A 20,837-nucleotide genomic window follows, 5' to 3' on the forward strand; every position below is an offset into this window, starting at 1 on the left:
TTCCAGTTTCCACATTCTAATCACCAATGATCATTAACGCCATTAATCTTGAAAACACATTGGATCACTTTTAGATTATAGAAGTTGGTAACAATTTTCACTTTCTTCATCTTTGACATTAGTGCATAAATTTGGACAACAATCACTTTAAATTGTCCTCCTTTATTTAGGCATAATGATATTATCATATCACTACCAGTGTTGTGCATCAGTATAGATGTCAAAATGTTCTTTTTGACTGTGAATGTGACATAATTCTGCTTGATTTTGTCATCCCAAGCAAAGCAAACTTTATGATGGTTTGACTCAAAATGGCCAATATCAGTCCATTTCAGCAAATGAATGCCTAGAATATCAATCTTCAATTTTTCCATTTCACTTTAGATGACTTCAAATGCTCCAAGATTCATACATTACACATGCCCTATTTATTGAATGGCTATTTATAGATGATTCTTATTTGCATAATTCCACACCAGCAAATGAAGGTCCAGAACGCTTTAGTCCATCCATGTCACTAATGCGGCTCTGCTTTGAGAAGCAGCACTCCCCAGCTCTCTTCTGAGTGCCTTTCCGCTGCAGTCTGCTAGTTTGTTAGGCTGGGGCTGCTCGTATGGTCCGGTGCCGCCGGAAGCCATGGCATACTATTGCAAGTACCACTAGAGGAGTTTTAGTGGAGCTTCTAGACTTGGACAGATCTGGCCCTGCTGATACGTGTCCGGAAAAATTGGATAGTGGGAACATTATGAAAAGCCTCAGAACATTGTTAAACAGAGTAAATATTTCTGTCTCCGGATGTTCTAATTCCTAGGAATTAAGGTGTTTATGACTGATGGTGACCTCATGGGCTTAAAAGGAAGTTTCCAAATATTTTCCAAAACTTGCCAATGTTATAATTGAGTTAATTGAAGCAGCAAACAATCACTACTTCAAATAGCCAGAGTTGCCACTAGGAAGTCATTTAGCACTTAAGGTAATCTTGCAAACGAGAAAATAAAACCATTTGCCATCAAACTAATTTCAAATCATGGTGATGGATTGTGTTTTATCATAGAGCTGTGCTCCGTAGGGATTTAAAGGCTATGATTTTTAAGAGTCAAAAGTATATGATCAGATCCTTCTGAGTAACCAAGGTAACCATTCAAGAAAGAGTGTGATCCAATTCGCACCCTCTACTAAGTACAGACTTTGGTCTCATCCGACTCCTGTTCTTTAGCAGAGAGAGAATATACCCTCCAAGCAGGACTGCAGTCACAGGTGCAGGAACCCTAGAATCATAACAGAGCACAGCAGGAAGGGCCATATTACCGGTAAGTAAGTCTAACTCAAGCAGATTCACCAGGAGCTCAGGGCTAAAATTATGTATAACCAGTAAGTTAGATTAATCAAAAAAATGATCTAATAGCACATTATAATTGGAAATTAAGTACATTCCAATCAGAAATTAAAAGGAAGTCAGCATAACTCATACACTGGAGTTTCTGCTGTTCATTTCTCACAACAGGACCCATCCTCATTCTACCCTGGTGCATCCCTTTGCCATCACAAGCTATTTCAAGGGCTGAGGCCAGCTGAGGAAAGTGAATCTATATCATTTCAGACTTGCTTTGGAGCTTTTAGCACCTGCTCTGAGAAAAAAATAAATTCAAAAAGTAAATATAGCCAAGTGTGACAGCAAGTTTTCTGCCCAATTTCTCAGTGTCAGACCAGCTTGACCTGCTGACTGTGCCTGCTCACCGCCCCAAGAGCCCAAGCCAGGGCCATGCTCAGGGGACTGCCAGCTGGGGGCTTCTGCTCTATCAGTCAGCTGAGTTACAGGATGCTTTACTCTTGATCAGAGGCTCTCACTTCTGAATGTTAGTGTGTGCTCTCAGACGGAAAGAATGGAAAGAAACATCATACGTTCCTTTTAAAACAGTAAAATATTCTTATCATGACTTTAAAGTTTTGGGATAATGGCTGTGATGGTGACTCTGCATTGCTGAAAGTCAGACTTTCTAAATGACATGATATTGCTTTGATTGGAAAAAAAGATTTAAGCTTAATGATGTTTTAAACTCCCATCTCTATCCCCAAAAGTTATATATAAAAAAATAAAAATACTTTTTAATAAAATGCCCTTAACTTGAAAGAGCACATTCATAGATTCCAATCAATATTCTTAGAACAGCTTTTCAATTACAATAGCTTAAAGAGGAACCAATTAGAATGTCCATGTTAAATCTAAGCCTAGGTGGCCCAAACAATTTTATTTCAGTACAAACCTCAAGGCAAGTGATTTGAACCCACTAAATGACATTGTGGGAGAGAGGCCTGGTGACATGCATCTGTAACAATTACAGCAAGATATAAAATGGTTTTGAGGGAAAAAAATCACAGCAAGAAAAACCTATGAAGCAGTAGTAGTCTTTAACATATGGGGCTGCAATGAGTCAAAATCACCCTGATACCAGGAGGCTACATCTACAGTAGAAAGCTACCCAAGTCACAGAATCAACTGTTAATGTTCCAGTGTCATGGCAGAATTTAATGATACAAACATCATCCCACTGGCATCTCCAAGAGCACTTTCACATTTTATGATTTGCCTTTGTATTATAAATAGACTGCATTCGATAGCTCTGTAACCAGCAAGATAGCTGTATCATAGTGTAAACCAAGCTCTAATGTCCCTGCTTTCGGTCACTAGTGCAGACTGTGTGCTCAGGTCCCCAGCATGTGTCATGCTCTTTATTGGAAGCTACAAACCTCCTGTCCCCTGCTAACACATCCGTGCCCCCACCGAGTCAAATAATATACCAATTCTTTATTCATTGTCATTTTACTTCTGGTATAATTTTTAAAATTCAAGTGCACGATATGCTTTGAAATGACCTTACCAGAGTTCCAGACTTTGCATTCATTGTGTATGAGCTGTTCGTGCTTTGGGGGCCATGCTTTAGTTTCTCTGGCAAGCGGACACCATCCTTAAACCAGGTGTATTCAGGAGCTGGATTCCCTTCTTTGTCTTGACACCGTAGTTCTACCACTGTCCCACTCAGAGCAGAATTGGGTACTTCACATGATGGAACGGCTGGGGCCACTGAACATTGGAAGTCAAATGGCATTGGTTAGTTTATGTTAAATATGGTTGTAACAGCCAGGTAAAGATATCTTCATTGGACACTTGTGGTTATTATTAGTTTTTTCAACAAATGCATGTCATTTTCTACCTAGGTAGCAACCTCCTGGCCTGACTCAGACAAACCTCCTGCATGATTCTCCAATCTTACACTCTTTGCCTCCTTGTACTACTTTATGATCTCATAAGTCATATATTGAAGATATCAAAATCTGTATTATCTTGAGTCTCTAATGATTTATAAAAATAGAATAATACAATTCCACTTCCTCATCCCATGCTACCTCTAATTATTAGACTTAAGTGAGAAGGAAACGTGTTATTTTAAGCCACTGTATATGCAGGACCTATTTGTTATAACCGCAAGCATTACCTTAGTTTATTGTACATGTTATTTATAATATATAATAAACAATTATATAGCAACAATCTCTACTTGTTTTATCTTTCAAGTATTTTACTATTTTTATCAACTATATCCAATAGACATCAAGCCTGTGTATGCTTTTCAGGCCTGGACTCAAACTGAAATCCCATTCCATCTAGAGCTGGCCAACTTAGGATACCCGCTCCATTATTCATGGTTATTTTGGTCCTAGGGATTTTTAAAGTTAACCAGACTTTACTACGTGAGCTAATACCCAGGAAAACCCTAAAGTGATGGAAGAAGGCAACATTTTAGGTTCTAAAAGATTCCTAGTATATATATGCCAACTCTCAGCTATTCAATCAAATAATATAGTTATGACTTTGAAAAAATGTATATATATAATTAAGATCCCAAATCAACTGATCTGAATGGAAGGACATTATACAGATAGGTCTGATCTAATCACATAAGTTATTGGAAAAAAAACTGTTTTCTCTAGCTGTTCACAAATGGTAAAATCAGAGATTCTAGTTGTATGAAGGATTCTCCTGCCTTTGCTGGTCTGAAGATGGTGGGGTCAACTGGTAAGCAACTGGGGAACTTCATAGAGTTAGAGGGGTCCCCATGCTGACAACCAGCATGGAAATGGGACCTCAGTCCTACAGCCACTTGAGAAGAAACTCTGCTAATAGCAAGGATACGCTTAGAAAGGAAATTTCCCTCAGAGGCGCCAGAAGAGATTTTAGCCTGATCTACATATTGTTATACCTTGTGAGAACTCTCAGCCTGATAATACTCTCTGCAGAAAACCTAGCTATGACTCACAGAATTATGAGCTAACACATGGGTGCTGTTTTAAGTCACCAGGATTGTGATAACTGGTTAGCAGCAATAGCAAACGATACCACACTTGATCTTACACAAAAGGTAGAGGGAAGTGGATAGTTAATGACTACAGCTTATCTGTCAGTTTGCTGCATTGTGGTGGCTTGGGTGTTGCTGTGAGCTGAAGTCTGTTATGTGTCACTGGTATTTCAAATAACAGCAATGCATCCAAACTGAACCGGTTTCAGCAGAGCCTCTGGGCTAAGCACGGAGTAAGAAGAAGGAATGGGCTGCCTACTTTTGAGGAATTAGCCCTAGAAAACCCTACTGATAGCATCAAAACATGAGAAAGTGCTAGGCTATTGAAAAAATGGAAGGCCTTCAACAAGATGATCAACATAGGTTGTACTGATGGGCTCAAACATGAGATCAAAGCAGGAGGGAGAGCACTGACCGGGACTGGGCAGTGTTTCCTTGAGCTGTACACAGAATCACTGTGAGCTGGGACAGCCTCAATGTCACCTAACAACAACAGCAACAACAACAAAGTGCCTGGAGGACATTTCTTTGTAAAGGAAGAGAAATCATTTCCTTCTCTTACATTAACATCAATGAAAGAGAAAGCATTCATTTGTTCCCACTAGGTTGTTGCCTTTCATATGTATGTATCAGGGACTCATAAAAACTAATGTGGGACAGTAGCTGTATAGGGAGTACAGACTTTGGCATAAACTCCATCTGGATCGAAACACTGGTGCAGAACTTACTAGCTGTGCAAATGTGGGGGGAAAATCATTGAGAATCTAGTTCCTTATCTCTACGAGTCAAGTTAGCTGTGAAGATCAAGTAAAATCACAAAGGAGAAAGGAGCAGATACACATTAGCTGTACAATAAATCCTAATTCCCTATCTGATCAAAAGCTCTCCCTGGCCTCAGAGACCATTTTGTTATGATTTTCTGCTCTTCTATCATCTTGTGTTATCCCAATTTAGGAAAAAGACTACATATGATAGAAGCTTTTGAAAAGGACTTCTTGGGGTAATGGTCCTGGGTGCAGTGATGAACCACTAGGAAATACCTCAACCTCAGAAGAGAGAATTTGTGGTTATGCATTTTTCCCCAGGGAAGTTCCCATAGCCTATGTTGAGATGGGGAGAAATAGCCAGGGACTAGCACGAAGGTGGCACTGTGGTTTCTGTGAGCTGCATTCGCCATCGCTGGTCAAGGCCACAGTGCCTCATTGGCCCCCAAGGACCAAGGGTGGGGACAGGTGGAGGGCGCAGAGACAGATCCACATGAACGTCACCTAAGACTTCCAGAGTGACAGTATCTTCTTCCAGGTTCTGCCCTTGCTCCGTCGGCGCGCTGATTTCACAACGGTATCTCCCGGCATCATTTCTTGTAACATTTTTGATCCGTATACTAAAATCTATCATTTCAGCTCGGTCTTTGAAATCACCTTTTAGAAAAAGCAAAACCCAAAAATAAATGTGGTACTAAAGCAAGCGGCTTTCCATGCAATCGTTCTCTCAAGTTACTTCATTCAGTGAAGAAAATTATTTTTGTTAATAAACTTAAATGGAAAAATAATAAGTACATGCTATTTTTAGTTTAACTCTTCCTTCTTGGGAATAGCTTACTATTAAAAAACAAGAATTCTTTTTCCCATTTCCATATTTTATTCATTAAAAGTGTTTGCTCTTCATTCTTGTCTTGTCCCCTTGGAAAAATAGTCTCATCTTCAGAAGACACGAGAAACTGGTTAAATTGGGAGGAGCAGTAACTTAGTGTGTGGTTGTTCAGATAATATTGCTAGAGAAGAAAAGATGAGGGAGCCTTAAAAATATTACTTCATTATTTTTATAGAGCTAGAGTAAGGTACACTGAATTAAAATAGTGTTTTATAAAGTGCAGCTGCCAAATTTGGTAACAGTAGATAAGTCAGATGAGATTGCTAAAATTTTAGCACCTAGAAACCCATTACCTTGTTCTGACTGATAAATACCAGGGTGATATATAAATTTTTCTATGCTTCTTTCGTGTTTTATTTCTTTAATTCTTTAAAATTAGCACCGCATTTTAAAACAAAGCTTATAATAATTTAAACTACTATTTTCAACTTTTTATGTGGATAATTTTAAGTATGCACAAAATTAGAGAGTACAGGAAAGTATACCCATGTACCCCGTGTACTATGGCAACATCCATCAAACGTCGTAAAACTAGTCAACCAATGGCTTGTCTTATTTTGTCTCCACTCCTAACAACTGAATCACTTGAAAGTAAATCTAAGACATTAGAGTATTTAATACATTGTTGTCAACATCTTCAATGAAAAGTTCATGACAAATTCACCATTTAAGCGTTTGGTAATATGGCACTTGTAATTACCTTCCCATAATCTTAACTCGGAAAGCTTCTCAGCGGTGGTCATGCTTTCTCAATGGAAGGATGGCGGTGGGAAATCAGCTACGTTATTATTACTGAGCACTCTTTCTCCACACCACATTTTCTTCCTTCCTCCCAAGAATTGAATCCATGGGCAGAAAGAACGATTATATCTCTCATCCTTTGGAACTGAAGTAAGAAGCAAAGGGTCGAGGAACTCAATGGGATTCACCTATATTTGACCTTTGTCCTGTTTCTGTGGCTACGGTGTATAGGTCTTAGTTGCTGATGGTTCATTTCACACTTATAAAAACACATTTTTGCTAATCAGCCATGTTCTGTTCTCGTTTGTAAATTAAAGAATTTGCTGTATTCGCGTTCTCTCCTCATTGAGTGCCTGAATTCTTACCTTGCAGAGCCTGCTGATAGTAGACAAAGGAGACACTCCGCCCAAGTTTCTTCCATTCTAACCGGGATGAAAGTGTCTTCTTTGGGTATTTGCAGGCTAAAATTACCTCTGGAAAGAGAAACAAACATAATACATTTCTTCACATGTCCCTATAAGTTAATCTTATATTTAACTAGGCAACAAATTTCTTAAACATCCTAACGTCACCCTCCATTTTATGTTCATTCACAGCTTATCTTAACAAGTATGTTGCTGGCTAAACCCCAAGGTGAATTAGAAATATTGCAGCTCTTTCACACAATAACCATGTGACTCTCTACTGTATCCCCTCATTTTCTGTCTGTAAGAGGGGGTAACATATCACAGAATTGTGAATCTGCAAACACAATAATGCAAACAAAGCACCTATGCCTGTACATTGTAAGTCCTTCGCAAATGGCAGATAAATGTAGTTAGTTATCTTATTATTTCCCGTCTTAGTTTACAAGGAGTCCACTGTTTTGCAGAAGAGGCAGAGAAGATAGTTAATTTCAGTCCCATATCATAAGTGTCAGACGTGGAGGGGCTTCACATCTCACTCCCAAGCAAGGTGTTTAGTCCAGCACAGGCCACGCTGTGACATGCAGAGAAGCCCCACCATGCTGCCCTCACTCTTAGAGCCCTTCCTTGTCCGTACTCTCTGTTGTCGTTTTTAGGATCCGTTGTAGGTTGGACAATTGTGAGCCACAGGATTTTGTTGCTTGCAAATTTTCAGAAATAGCTTTTTAATCCTTTCTTGTTCTTTAAACCCTGCTGACACCCATCCAACATTAGAGCAACCTGCAAAATGCCCCTGGGTGGTAGCTGCACGTGAAATGTATTGGCCAGGAACTGAATCTGGGCCTCCCTATGGAAGCTGGGCATTCTACCCAAGCCACCAATGCCCCTTCAGTGCGCTCTATGGATACATTCATTCAAACCTGGATGAGCTCCTAATGAATGGTTGAGGCCAACAGAAACAACTTTGTACAACTTTACCCCAATCTAAATAAATGATCAAGAGATTTAATCATGTGATCAAGATTCGGTGAAAAAGTATAGCTAGTTCTGAAAGGTTACTTTATCACAAGAATTTTACTGTAGTTATGATATTAAAAAATTCCTTGAACCTTTGATGGAAACCCTGATTTTGACTATCCAAGCAAAATGGCTGAGGGGGGAATACAGTGCTGCTTCAAGTTGCCAAATAGACACTTTCAGTTATAAATATATAAGTATATGTCAGACTGTCTATCTAGATTGTCACTTCCTATTTTTGAACTTCCCCACCCCCACCCTACCAATACAAATAATTGGATCTAAAAAGAAAACTGTTAAGTGGTTGCTTAATTTCCTTCTACAGCAAAGAGATTTTTTTTAACATGTAAGGAAATTTTCTTTAAAAATCCTGCAATAATTCAATTGGAATACAGAAGCTTTGACTAAAAGATAAACTGTATTAAAACCCATTATATGCCCTCTAGTTTTAATAAGTAAATTGAAATTGAATGCCATTAAAAAAAGAATATAGCTGTCATATGATGAGAGAATATAATGCTATCTCAGGTTTTCTTTAAAAGAACAAACAAACCACACATCCTTGCACAAAAACCCTGGGAGAATATTTAAGAAAATATTAACCAAGATTATTATAGTGTAATAGAATTGATGACTTTTTCTCTTTTTCAATATATAGTTTCTAGTATTCTTTAAGTTCTACATGCATTGCCAGATATATAGCAATAGACTAAAAGCTATTGTTAAAATAGAAAAATGGGGGGGGATGGGAAGGAAAGGGAAAAAAAGAATTTAAATTTTGACAAGAATGCCTAAAAGACAGATTTTACATAAGAAAAGAGACATCATTTTACAGACGTGTTTACAACTAAGCCTAAAAGACAAATGTGTGCTGAAGGATTTGTCTGAGGAAATACAGTTCTGTTGTGTTTATGAAGGAGACTGGGTGGTGGCCTTCCGGAGTCTTGAGTTTCAGATAGGTTTCCTTCCCGTATTTTGTTGAGTTTCCAACAATTAGACACACGCCCACACCCTAATTCACTTTTAGCATGTCTTGCTCTTAGGTCTGAGGAATGATTTTAGACTCAAGGAATCGCATTATTTATGCATTTAACTACACATGCACACACTTACCCCTACCTCTCTGGGAATCTTCCTGATTCCGACCCTCACTGTTCTACAGGAATAAACCTCTGCAGGAATTACATTAGACAATGTAAGCAGTAGTCTCCTTCATCAAGTGACACAACTACAGGCTCACTCGCTTGATCACGTGAATTGCGGAGAAACGGTCTCTCCTAGTCCTCTACATGCACTGCATGCTTTCCCTGTGCCAGATGCAGTTCTTGGGAAATATCAGTGGGGAAAAAACAAAGCTCCCTTCCCTTTTGGCTCTGAAAACCTGGTAGGGGGAGGAGGACAGGAAGATAGGTAAACGAGTAACATAATTAAAGTAAATTATGCCATATCTTAGAAGGTAGAAAGTGCCATGAAAGTAAAGAAAGTCGGAATACAAGGAGCAAGGATATTGAAGAGAACTAGAATGAAAGGGGTCCAATTTTCTTTTAGGATCACTTTATTGGAGGCGCTTTTTATTTTAATAAATCATTTGGGGGGAAGCTTTTACAGCTCTTATAACAACCCATACATCAATTGTATCAAACATTATTTGTATACACATTGCCTTCATTATTTTAGAAACATTTACTTTCTATTTGAGTCCTGGTATCAGTTCCTTTTTTCCCTCCCAACTCCCTTGATAAATTAAAAATTATTATTTTCATATCTTATACCAACTACTGTATCTTTCCCCCCATGCATTCTTTTGTTCATGGCCCCGAGGGTGGTGGTGGTGGTTATGTGTCCATCATCGCAATAGGCTCCCCTTTCCTCTCCTCCTCTTCCCAACCTTACCTCTACCCTCCTGGAATCGCTACATTTCTGTTCCTGAGGGTTTATCTCAACTGGATTCCGTGTGTCGTGAACTCTTATCTGTGCCTGTGTACAGGCTCTAACCTAGCCCAAAGTGGAAAGCAGGATGTGGGCTTTTGCTTCTCTGCTAGATGGCCACTTGTTTAACTTCTTGTTTAACTTCAAGCCTTTAAACACTTGTTTAACTTCAAGTCTTTAAGATTCCAGGCACTAGATCTTGTGATAGCCAGGCACCATTGGCTTTATTCACTGCATTTGCTTGTGCACCCATTTTGTCTTCAGCAATTGTGCCAGGAGGGTGGGCGTCACAGAATGTCAGGTTATTAGAACAAAGTGTTCTTGCATTAAGGGAGCGCTTGAGCAGAGGCCCAAAGTCCATTTACTACCTCAATGTATTGCCATATAAATATATCTACATAGGCCAATACCTCTATTTCTATGACTATATTTACATATGTACACACTTAAGTTTATACCTCTATTCATACCTCTGCTTCCTAGATCTTTCCTTTGTTTCCTTTTACCTTTCTCCTGGTCCACCATCATGCTTGCGCTTCTTCTGCCTCTTAGTAATTCCTCTCAGCTAGACTGCTGTTGCTCCAACACCCCCAGGATCTCTATGTCTCCCCCATTATTAATTTTAATTCCCTAGTTGTTCCCTGGTCTATGGCACTGTTTGCTCACTGCTCCCTTCCCCTGCTTCCTCCTACTCACAAGTCATTTAGAAGGTTACATTTGAACAAAAATTTAGGAGAGGGAACATATTTGCCAACTAGTTCTTGGGGAAAAGTGTTCCAAGAAGAAAAAGAGATATGCCTAAGACTGGGAAAGGAAGGGGCTCATGGAGACGGACTCAATATCTGCAATAAGAGGCAGCAAAGAAAAAAAAGAAGAGGTTGCAAGTTTGAGCATACATCCCAGGAGGGAAGAGCAACAAAAGTTGGGCATTTGAAGGACTTTGATTTGGGTTTTTCCTAATAGCTGGGAAGTGGTGTGATTTGATAGTTGTTTTAAAAGATCACTCTTATAGTAACAATAAATTATGCAGAGTAAAGAAGACCTCCTAGGAGGTTACTGTAGTAACCTGGGCAAGAGATAATGGGGACACCCCCCAAAGTGGTGGCAGTAGAGAATGTGGTCCGATTCTGTATATCATTTCAAGTTTAAACATGGTCAGCAGGATTTACTGAAAGATTTGATGTGACGTGGGGAGGAAGATTAGATATACATTGGTAAATGAAAGGATATGTATATGTATATGAACGGGTGTGTACATGTAATTTCTTACTTTCATATTTTTAGCAATATGTGCAGAACTTAGATAGGTATATATAGGAAGTACATATAACAAAAGGAAAAAATCCTAATAGTATTATACAGATGTCACTACCGAGTTAACATTTTCATAGATATACACTAAAGCTTTTTTCCACACTTACATGTTTTTAATAAAATCTGAGACATAGTAAATTGTACACACACTATGTGTATATGCATGCGCACACACTTTTTTAAGGTGAGCGAAATTACGCGGTGCCTACATGCTGATAGAACACGTCCAGTAGGATGTACATAACTGATGGCAAAGGAGAGAGAATTGCGGAAGCCATATCATCATATAGAAATCAAAGGACGAGCTCTATGCAAAAAAGGCTGACTTGAAATGCAAGCATGGGGATTTCATCTGTAGGAAGAGGCATAAAAAAGAGGTAGCAAGTTTGAGTACACATCACAGATTGCGTAGGCAAAGACCCAGTGGGGAATCTTTGGACTTTCACTTCTTACGTGTGCCAGTCTTCTCAGAAAAGCAAACTCATCAGTGTAACAAGAACGGGGGGCGGGGGGGGGTGTTCGTGGGTTTTTTAAAGGATTTAAAAAAGTTAAAAAAGGTGGGCTATTTGTCTCGGTGAGTTGGAAAGTGAATGGACAAAGACTGCATGTTATAGTTGTGGGGCAAAATTATGGGTCCCATTGAGATTTGTGGTTATGAATTTAAAGTGGGTGAAAAGTTTCCTTTTGGTTTGCTAAGCGAGCAAACAGTAAGAGAATTGGGATATATGCAAAAGAATGATTCGAACAAATGACCAGAGAATTTATGCTAAATAAAAAGTGAGAGAGGATGTGAGGGAATGGGGAGATGGAAAGTTGTTCGGAGCAAAGGTTTAAAGTCTGTTGAACAGTTTCTGCAGTCAGACGAGTGAGACTGAATAAGGAGGTAGTAAGCAGTGTGAAATCGAAATGTATAGGGCATTTGAAGTCAGTAAATTCAAGCTCTAAGATTTGACTCATTGCCATTAAATTGAGCCTGACTCAGTGACCCAATAGGTCAAGGTAGACCTGCCCCTTTGAGTTTCTGAGACTGTAACTCGGTATGGGAGTAGAAACCTTATCTTCCTTCTGAGGAGATGACTGGTGGTTTTGAACTGCTGACATTGAGGTTAGCAGCCCAGGAACCAAGGTTCATGCTGAGGGTGACATTGAGAGAAAATGACTGAGGTTGCGAAGACTAGCTCACTGGAGAAGCGTGTCACCTTTGCATTTGGAAACCCTGACTTTTGACCTTAGATAAACGATCACTCTTTGTTCTTATTCCTTTTCAGATACTATCAGTCTTTATCGAGGACCAATTGCTTCTCAAGCTTAGCAACATGAACATCCTCAGAAGGATCCTGCCCCAGAGTTTCTAATTCAGTATGTCTGGGATGATTGCTGAGAATTTGCATCTCTAACAAGTTCCCAGTTGATGTTCAGGCTGCTGATCTGGAAAACATGCTTTGATAACCATTGGTATAGGATTTCCTGGCCCACCTGTGTTCTTCAAAACACCTGTGTTAGGGGACCTTCGAAATGCAGCATAGTCAGATGCCTCGTAAAATCCCGCTTACAGAAAAGACTTCAGAAAACCAATGGATTCGATATAGAGGGTAACATCAAACCCTTGAGTGAGGGTTGTTGGTGTATAGAACCATATCACTTATCAAAGACAAAGCTGAAGAATTGCATTGAGAGCTAAGTAGAAGAGACTGCACAAAAAAAGAGCCAACACAGAAAATTACAAATTGGAGGTGCCCTGCCAGCTGAAACTGCATAGAGCAGCCGTGTTGAGGCAAATAAAGCAGCGTTCCCAGGTGAAGTATCTATCACCTGGTGTGGCCAGATAGGAATGATTCTGTCCTTGTGTACATGTGTTGAAGTTTTCTATGAATTTTAGAGATTCGACCCTGTCTGATATGCCATAGTCAGATGGTTCTCTTTGAACTCTTTTGGGGGAGCCTTTGGAAAAGAATAGATACTTTATTTATTTATATAGTTCATCTTCTGTGGCTTTACATTTAGTTACGTTTGCTAGTCCATTTATACCATAGGTTATATGCCCCTAGTGCTGTCCTTGTTTTTTCATTCAGGTTATTTATAGTTTTAGGTTTTATATTTAGGCCTGTGAGCCATTTTTAGTTAGGTTTGGTATATGGTGTGACATATGTGTCCTGTTGCATTTTTCTGCAGAGACATCCACTTTTTTCCAGCACCACGTATTAAAGTAACTGTCCTACATAATTCTTAGGCTTTAATGGTCTTCCTTCTTTTTTCTGTGAACAAATTAATCCAAAGGATTTGTCCTCTAATTTCCTGATGATTCATTTCTGTTCCTGTGTCCTATAAAAACCCCAAATCAAATTCACTGCCAATGAGTTAATTCCAGCTCAAAGACCTTCCACAGGGTTTCTAAGGCTGTAAAGCTTTACAGAAACAGACTTCCTTCACTTTCTCCCATGGAGGGGCTGATGAGTTCTAAGCACAACCCCTAACCTGCAGAGCCACCAGGACACATTCCTTTTACAGTGTTGTCAGTTTCTGAAATTTTATTGTTATTTTTTTATGTGGACGACTAGCAAGAGGAAAAATTTATGCATGACCCAAATTCCAGACCAGGATGAAGCCAAACAAACTACCCACACGTACACACACAATTGTCAAAGATTTGCCTTTTCTGCATCAATTGGGATGATCATGTGATTATTTTCATTTATTTATGTGGTAATAATGGTATTTAATAAAGGCTAACACACATCTCAGCAAAATTGAACTAGAAATAAATAGACAATAGAAAAATCTTTCAGTAAAATAGAAGTGAAATCCCACTGAGGATGGGAACCAGAGGAGGATGCCCTCTATCACCATTCTTATTGAACATCATCATGGCAGTCCTAACGTGTGCAGCAAGTCAAGGAAATGAGGAAATAAAGGGCATACATAATCAAGTGACATTTCTAAAACTCTTAAAAGAGAAAAAAAAGCCAACCGCAAAGCTTATATTCAGCAAACTATCCCTCTAATATGAGCGAGAAACAAGGGAATTCCCAGGTAAGAAGAAACTCAAGGAATTTATATAAACAAGACCAGTGATACAAAAAATACAAATGGGAATACTTCAGACAGAAAATTAACGTCAACAGCAGACACACCCGAGAGCAACATACAAAACAACACTACCCAGAAATCAACACACCGATAATATTACTCAAAAAAGAAAACACACACATATATAAAATATATATACATATATAAACATGTATATATATTACACATATATAAACCAAGGAAACAATTAACTCAGCAGGGTATGAGGAGGAACTTACACAGCAAAATGACAGCAACAAACCCAAAAATATCAATAATGACACTGAATGTTAATGAATTAAAAGCCTCAATCAAGAGACAGAGAGTATTAAACTAGATTAGAAAACAAGTCCCATCAATCTGCTGCATGCAAGAAACATACCTCAGACACAAAGACAAAAATAGACTAAATTTAGGACAGAGAGAAAAATTTCTAATTTAATAGTAACCCCAAAAAAGTAAGAATGGCAACATTGACCTCTGATAAAACAGACTTTAAGACAAGATAGATCATGAGAGACTTAAATGAACATTACGTAATGATTAAAGGAAAATAAACTAGAAGACATAAGCATAATAAACATATACACACCCAATGCACATTAATATATTAATGCACATTAATATATTAATAATGTACAAAATACATTAATCAGACTCATGCAGATTTGAAGAGAAAAATAGATAGTACAGCAATAATAGTAGGCAACTTCAAACTAATCTGAAGGTAAGACAGATCATCAAGAAAGTCAGTCAACTCATGAGGGAGAGGGGAGGGGGGAGGGAGGGGAAGAAAAGAGGACTTGATGCAAAGGGCTTAAGTGGAGAGCAAATGCTTTGAAAATGATGAGGGCAAAGAATGTACATATGTGCTTTATACAACTGATGTATGTATGGATTGTGATAAGAGTTGTATGAGTCCCTAATAAAATGTTTTTTAAAAAAAGTCAGTCAATAAAGACACAGAAGAACTAAATAGCACTTTCTGTGTCCCTTCATTTCTTGGTTGCTGGGCTGCCTATTTCCAGGGATGGCACTTGACCCTGAGAGCTGTTGGCACCCTGTCATGTTTCCACTAACCCAGGAGCCATGCGCCTGTACCAGTGGGCCTGTGATCTTCCTTCACTCTGTTTCACTTTTCTGTGTCATCAGACTACTGCTATGTAAGTCTGAAAATGGCTTGCAGAGGACTTGTAGACTTCAGATGGACTGGATGCCTTCTTCAGATAAATTATTTCTTTATATAAAGCTTCTTACATATCTGAATGTCACTGGATTTTTTCTCTAGACAAACTAGCCTATACTAATATACAATTATATATATACATACATATAGATATATACATACACAAATATATAAATTAACAGAATACTATAAAGCTATAAAGGATAATGATGAGTCCACAAAACATTAAACGAGTGAATTTGGAAGAAGTTATGCTGAGTGAAACAAGTCAAACACAAAAGGACAAATTTTATATGCTATTACTATTACAAAAAAAACCCCACCAAAATAGGCATATGAATAGAAATCAAAAGTTCTTTGGTAGTTACCAGAGTTCAAAAGATGAAGAAGAGACAGTAGTAGATACTTGCAATTTTGGGTAGTGGGAAAGGCAATAGTGAATGTGGGTGAAGTGGGTATAAGTGAACAATGACAATAAAAGGCGCATGCTAAAAGATTTAATTAGTATATACGCAATGTGACACCAACAGCAGTAACAAATTAAAAAATAACTGAATAGTTGTTGTTAGGTGCCATTGAGTCAGTTCAAATTCTAATGATTTTATGAAAACAGAACGTGGGGTGCTGTGCCATCCTCACAATTATGGATATATTTGCATTCATTGTGTCAACCATGTTGTGGATGGTCTTCCTCTTTTTAGCTTACATTCTACTTTTCCACCATAGGGTATTTCTCCAGAGGTTGATCCTTCTTCCTAACTTATACAAAGGATGTGAGACAAAGTCTTGCCATCCTTTCTTCCAACGAACATTATGACCATTTTGGCTATAGTTCTTTCAAAATAGATTTAGTCATTCTTATGGCAGGCAATGATATATTCAGTATTGTGTACCAATACCATACTTCAATGGTATCAATTCTTCAGTCGTCCTTACTTGTTATCCAATGTTCATATTCATATGCGGTGATCGAAAAAACAATGGCTTGGGTCAGGCACACTTTAGTCTACAAAATGTCATCTTTACTTTCAACACTTTAAAGAGGTCTTTTGCAGCAGATTTGTCCATTCAATATGTTATTTCATTTCGTGACTGTTGCTTCCATGGATATTCATCATGGACCCAAGTAAAATGAAATCTCGGACAACTCCAAATGTTCTCTGCTTACCATGACATTACTTATTAATCCACTTGTGAGGATTTTTTATTTCCTTTTTTTTGGTTGAAGCATAACCCATATATGTGGTCTTTGATTTTTCTCATTAAATGCTTCCAGTTTTCTTTACTTTTTGTAAGCGAGGTTGTACCATGTGAATATTGCAGGTTGTTAAGGAGTCCTCCTCCAGTTCTGATGCTGCGGTTCTTCAAATAGTCCATGTTCTCAGATTACTTGATAAGCATGTAGATTAAATATGTCTGGTGGCATATATACCCCGGACACAGCTTTTCTCATTTTAAACCATGTAGGATACCCTTGTTCTGTTTGAATGACTGATTCTTTGATCATTTAGATTTTGCATGAGTACAATTAAGTTTTCTGGAATTCTCATTCTTCATAATTCTATCCATAATTTTTTATGATATAACACAGTTGAATATCTTTATTTAATGAATAAAACTCAGATCATTATCTGTCTGGTATTTTTTGCTTTCAGCCAAGATCCATATCACACCAGCAGTGAAATCCCTCCTACATCCTCTTCTGAATCCAGTTTGAACTTTTAACAGTTATCTCTCAATAAATTTGCTGCAACCATAGTTGAATAATCATCAGCAAAATTTCACATGCATGCAATATTAATGGTATTGTTAGGTAGCTTCCACATTTTGTTGCATTCCCTTTATTTGGAATGAGTACAAAAATGGAGCTCTTGCACTTAGTCTTCCACCTTTCTTGGCAAAGATGAGAAAGCGCTTGTAGCATTGCCTCCATTTGTTGAAACATCTCAATTGATAAGTAATTCCTGAATCTTTGCTGGTCAACAGTGCTTTTTGTTCTGCTTGGACTTCTTCTTTTAGTGCCTCAGGTTTGTGATCATATTCTGTTCCTTAAATGGTGGAATGTTGACCAATGTTTTCAATACGACAACTCTGTTTTTTCAGTCCTTTTTCCTTAATGGTTTTATTGACATAAAATTCATGTCTTTCTATTGTTTTTTGATGCTTCCTGAGTCATTTGATAATTTGGCCAAAGAATCTTTCAATATTACAACCCACAGCATGAATTTTTCTTCCACCTTTCTTTAGAAATGTCAAGTGTGTTCTTCCCTTTTTGTTTTCTAACTCCAAGTCTTTGAACATTTCATCATGAGATCTTATTTGTCTTTTCTAGCTGTCTTTGGCAATCTGTTTGGATCTTTCACTTCATAACTTCTTACTTTCACTTTAGCTACTCTAAGTTCAAGTGCAAGTGTTAGCAGGTCTCTGAACAGGAGAGGTTACTTAGGTAGATATGATATGCGTATAGTAAACTTATGTGTTTCAAGTGCATATATAGATGAATTGACAGGCATTATATATATATTTTCAGGTTGCTTATTTATCACTATTTCCCAAATAAATATTTTTCAGGTTTGGTTTACTGGGTGAAAGGTTTAGAACTATAGTCTCATGAAAAATCTTAGTCATTTGGTATAACATAGTCTATATGTCATGAAGTTTATGTTCTACATCCTAGTAGTAGTGTCTGGGCATTAAAAGCTTGAGCAGCCACGTAAGGCAACTTTTGTCTGTAGAAAAATGAAAAGAACGAACCCACAGACTAAAAGAAGAATCTAGCCTATAGGACTAATTGCCTTCATGAACCATGGCTTTATCTATCTAGAGAAAGTACGAGATGATGCCCTACTGCCATTTCTAAGCACTCTGACCAGTTACACAAAAGATCATACTGGATAGAAGGGTACAAAATTGTCTAACAAAATGCTAATACTTACAAAAAATTTTTTAAAGAATAAGTCAGAATTCCTGGGCTGGTAAATCCTAAGGTAAACTTCTAGACTGAGACACTCTTTAAAAATATCTATCTGCTAAATGATAGAGGCAGATTAGCACATAAAATAAATGACATCACCTATGAAAATGTGCTCTTTTAAAAATAACAACAATTCTGAGAGGAATTACTGAAACCCAAATGAAGGCTGAACATATGATAGTGGGACAAGAGGAAAGTAAAAGGAAATAGAGGAAAGAGCTAGGAGACAAAGGGCATTTATACAGGACTAAATAAAGGCATGCACATATGTATATATATATTTATATATGAGAAGTAGAAATAGATCTCTGCATAAATGTATAGGTTTAGTAGTAAGGTAGCAGATGGACATTGGGCCTCTACTCAAGTACTCCCTCAATGCAAGAATACTTTGTTCTATATATTAAACTGGCATTCCATGATGCTCACCTTCCTGACACAATCGCTGAAGACAAAGTGGATGCATAAGCAAATGTAGTGAAGAAAGTTGATGGTACCTGGTAATCAAAAGATATAGTGTCTGGGGTCTTAAATGCTTGAAGGTAAACTAGCGGCCATCTAGCTCAGAAGAAACAAAGCTCACATGGAAGAACACACCAGTCTGTGCAATCATGGGGTGCCGAAGGGATCAGGTATCAGACATCATCACAGAAAAAAAAACATATCACTGTGAATGAGGGGGAGTACGGAGTGGAGACCCAAAGTCCATCTGTAGGCAATTGCACATCCCCTTACAGAAGGGTTATAGGGAGTTAATGAGCTCGTGAGGGTGCAGTATAGCAACGATGAAACATACAACTTTCCTCTAGTTCTTAAATGCTTCCTCCACCACTGTGCCGGCCCCCCCCGCCCCCGCCAACTCTCATGATCCCAATTCTACCTTACAAATCTGGCTATACCAGAGGATGTACACTGGGACACATAGGAAATGGAAACACAGAGAATCCAGGGAGGATGATCTCTTCAGGATCAATGGTGAGAGTGGTAATACCGGGAGGGTGGAGGGAGGGTGGGTTGGAAAGGGGGAAATAATTACAAGGATCTACATATAACCTCCTCCCTGGGGGACACACAACAGAAAAGGCAGTGAAGGGAGATGTAGGACAGAGTAAGATATAACAAAATAATAATTTATCAATTATCAAGGGTTCATGAGGGAGGGGGAGTGGGGACGGAGGGGGAAAATGAGGAGCTGATGCCAGGGGCTTAAGTGGAGAGCAAATGTTTTGAGAATGATGAGGACAATGAATGTACAGATGTGCTTTACACAATTGATGTATGTAGGGATTGTGATAAGAGTTGTATGAGCCCCCAATAAAATGATTTTAAAAACAATAACAATAACATATCTATTAGACAAAGTGGGCAACACTTACCCGAAGACATGGATGTGATGGTCAGGGTTGACAGAGAAGCTAATTAATAGAAATGGAGCGACCAAAATGAAAATGGAGAATGTTGACAATGTGAAAAATGTAATTAATGTCACTGAACAATATGTAAATAAATTGTGAAATTGAAACTTAATTTGCTGTGTAAACTCTAATCAAAACCTCAATTTAAAAACAAAAAAAGACAAAACCTTTGGCAGCTAAAATAAAATAATCGAAACAAAACAGATAAATGAATTTAAAAATGAGATACATAAATTGGAATATTACACAGATTGAAAGACAAATGAGACCTTGATATATGCCACAACATGGATGAACTTGAAAATTTTATGCTGAGCAGAATAAGTCAATCACAAAAGGGCAAGTACTGTATGACCCTACTTCTAAAATAGGCAAATGTAGAAAGACCAAAACTTATTAGTGGCTACCAGTGGTGGGACAGAGAGGGGACTTGAGGGCCAGTGCTTAGATGGCACTGAGTCTCTGTTTATGGTAGTCGAATGATTAAGAAGGAATAGTGGTAATGGTCAACATGGCCAATGTCACTGAACCATCATGTGAAAATTAACGGATCAGCAAATTCTTATACATGAATATACTTTTACCACACTCCCTCCCCACACATAAAGTAAGGTACATAGGTAGGCAACATGATTAAAAAGTAATGAGGTTAAAAAATTTCATTTAGACAAAGTGTGATTTCATGGCATAGCGCCTAGGGAGAAGGGTCAGGAATGTTTATACATAGAATTTAACTGGGAATAAAAATTAAAACCTCCAGGAAACTGAGAAGCAGGCATAATT

The 20,837-nt window shown here is 38.1% G+C and overlaps 1 protein-coding gene across 2 annotated transcripts in view; it reads right to left on the reverse strand.

Annotated features, from left to right (window-relative positions):
- JAM2 (junctional adhesion molecule 2) overlaps positions 1-20,837 on the reverse strand; it is an 85,935-nt gene that overhangs the window by 14,407 nt on the left and 50,691 nt on the right. For both annotated transcript variants that reach the window (XM_075542414.1, XM_075542413.1), the window contains exons 3-5: positions 7,115-7,222; positions 5,624-5,776; positions 2,880-3,082 (exon numbers count right to left, since the gene is read on the reverse strand). In XM_075542414.1, the coding sequence (XP_075398529.1) occupies positions 2,880-3,082; positions 5,624-5,776; positions 7,115-7,222 (464 nt within the window). The remainder of the gene's footprint in view (positions 1-2,879; positions 3,083-5,623; positions 5,777-7,114; positions 7,223-20,837) is intronic.

Source organism: Tenrec ecaudatus, chromosome 2 (genome assembly GCF_050624435.1).
Source record: "Tenrec ecaudatus isolate mTenEca1 chromosome 2, mTenEca1.hap1, whole genome shotgun sequence".
NCBI classification, from domain to species: domain Eukaryota; kingdom Metazoa; phylum Chordata; class Mammalia; order Afrosoricida; family Tenrecidae; genus Tenrec; species Tenrec ecaudatus.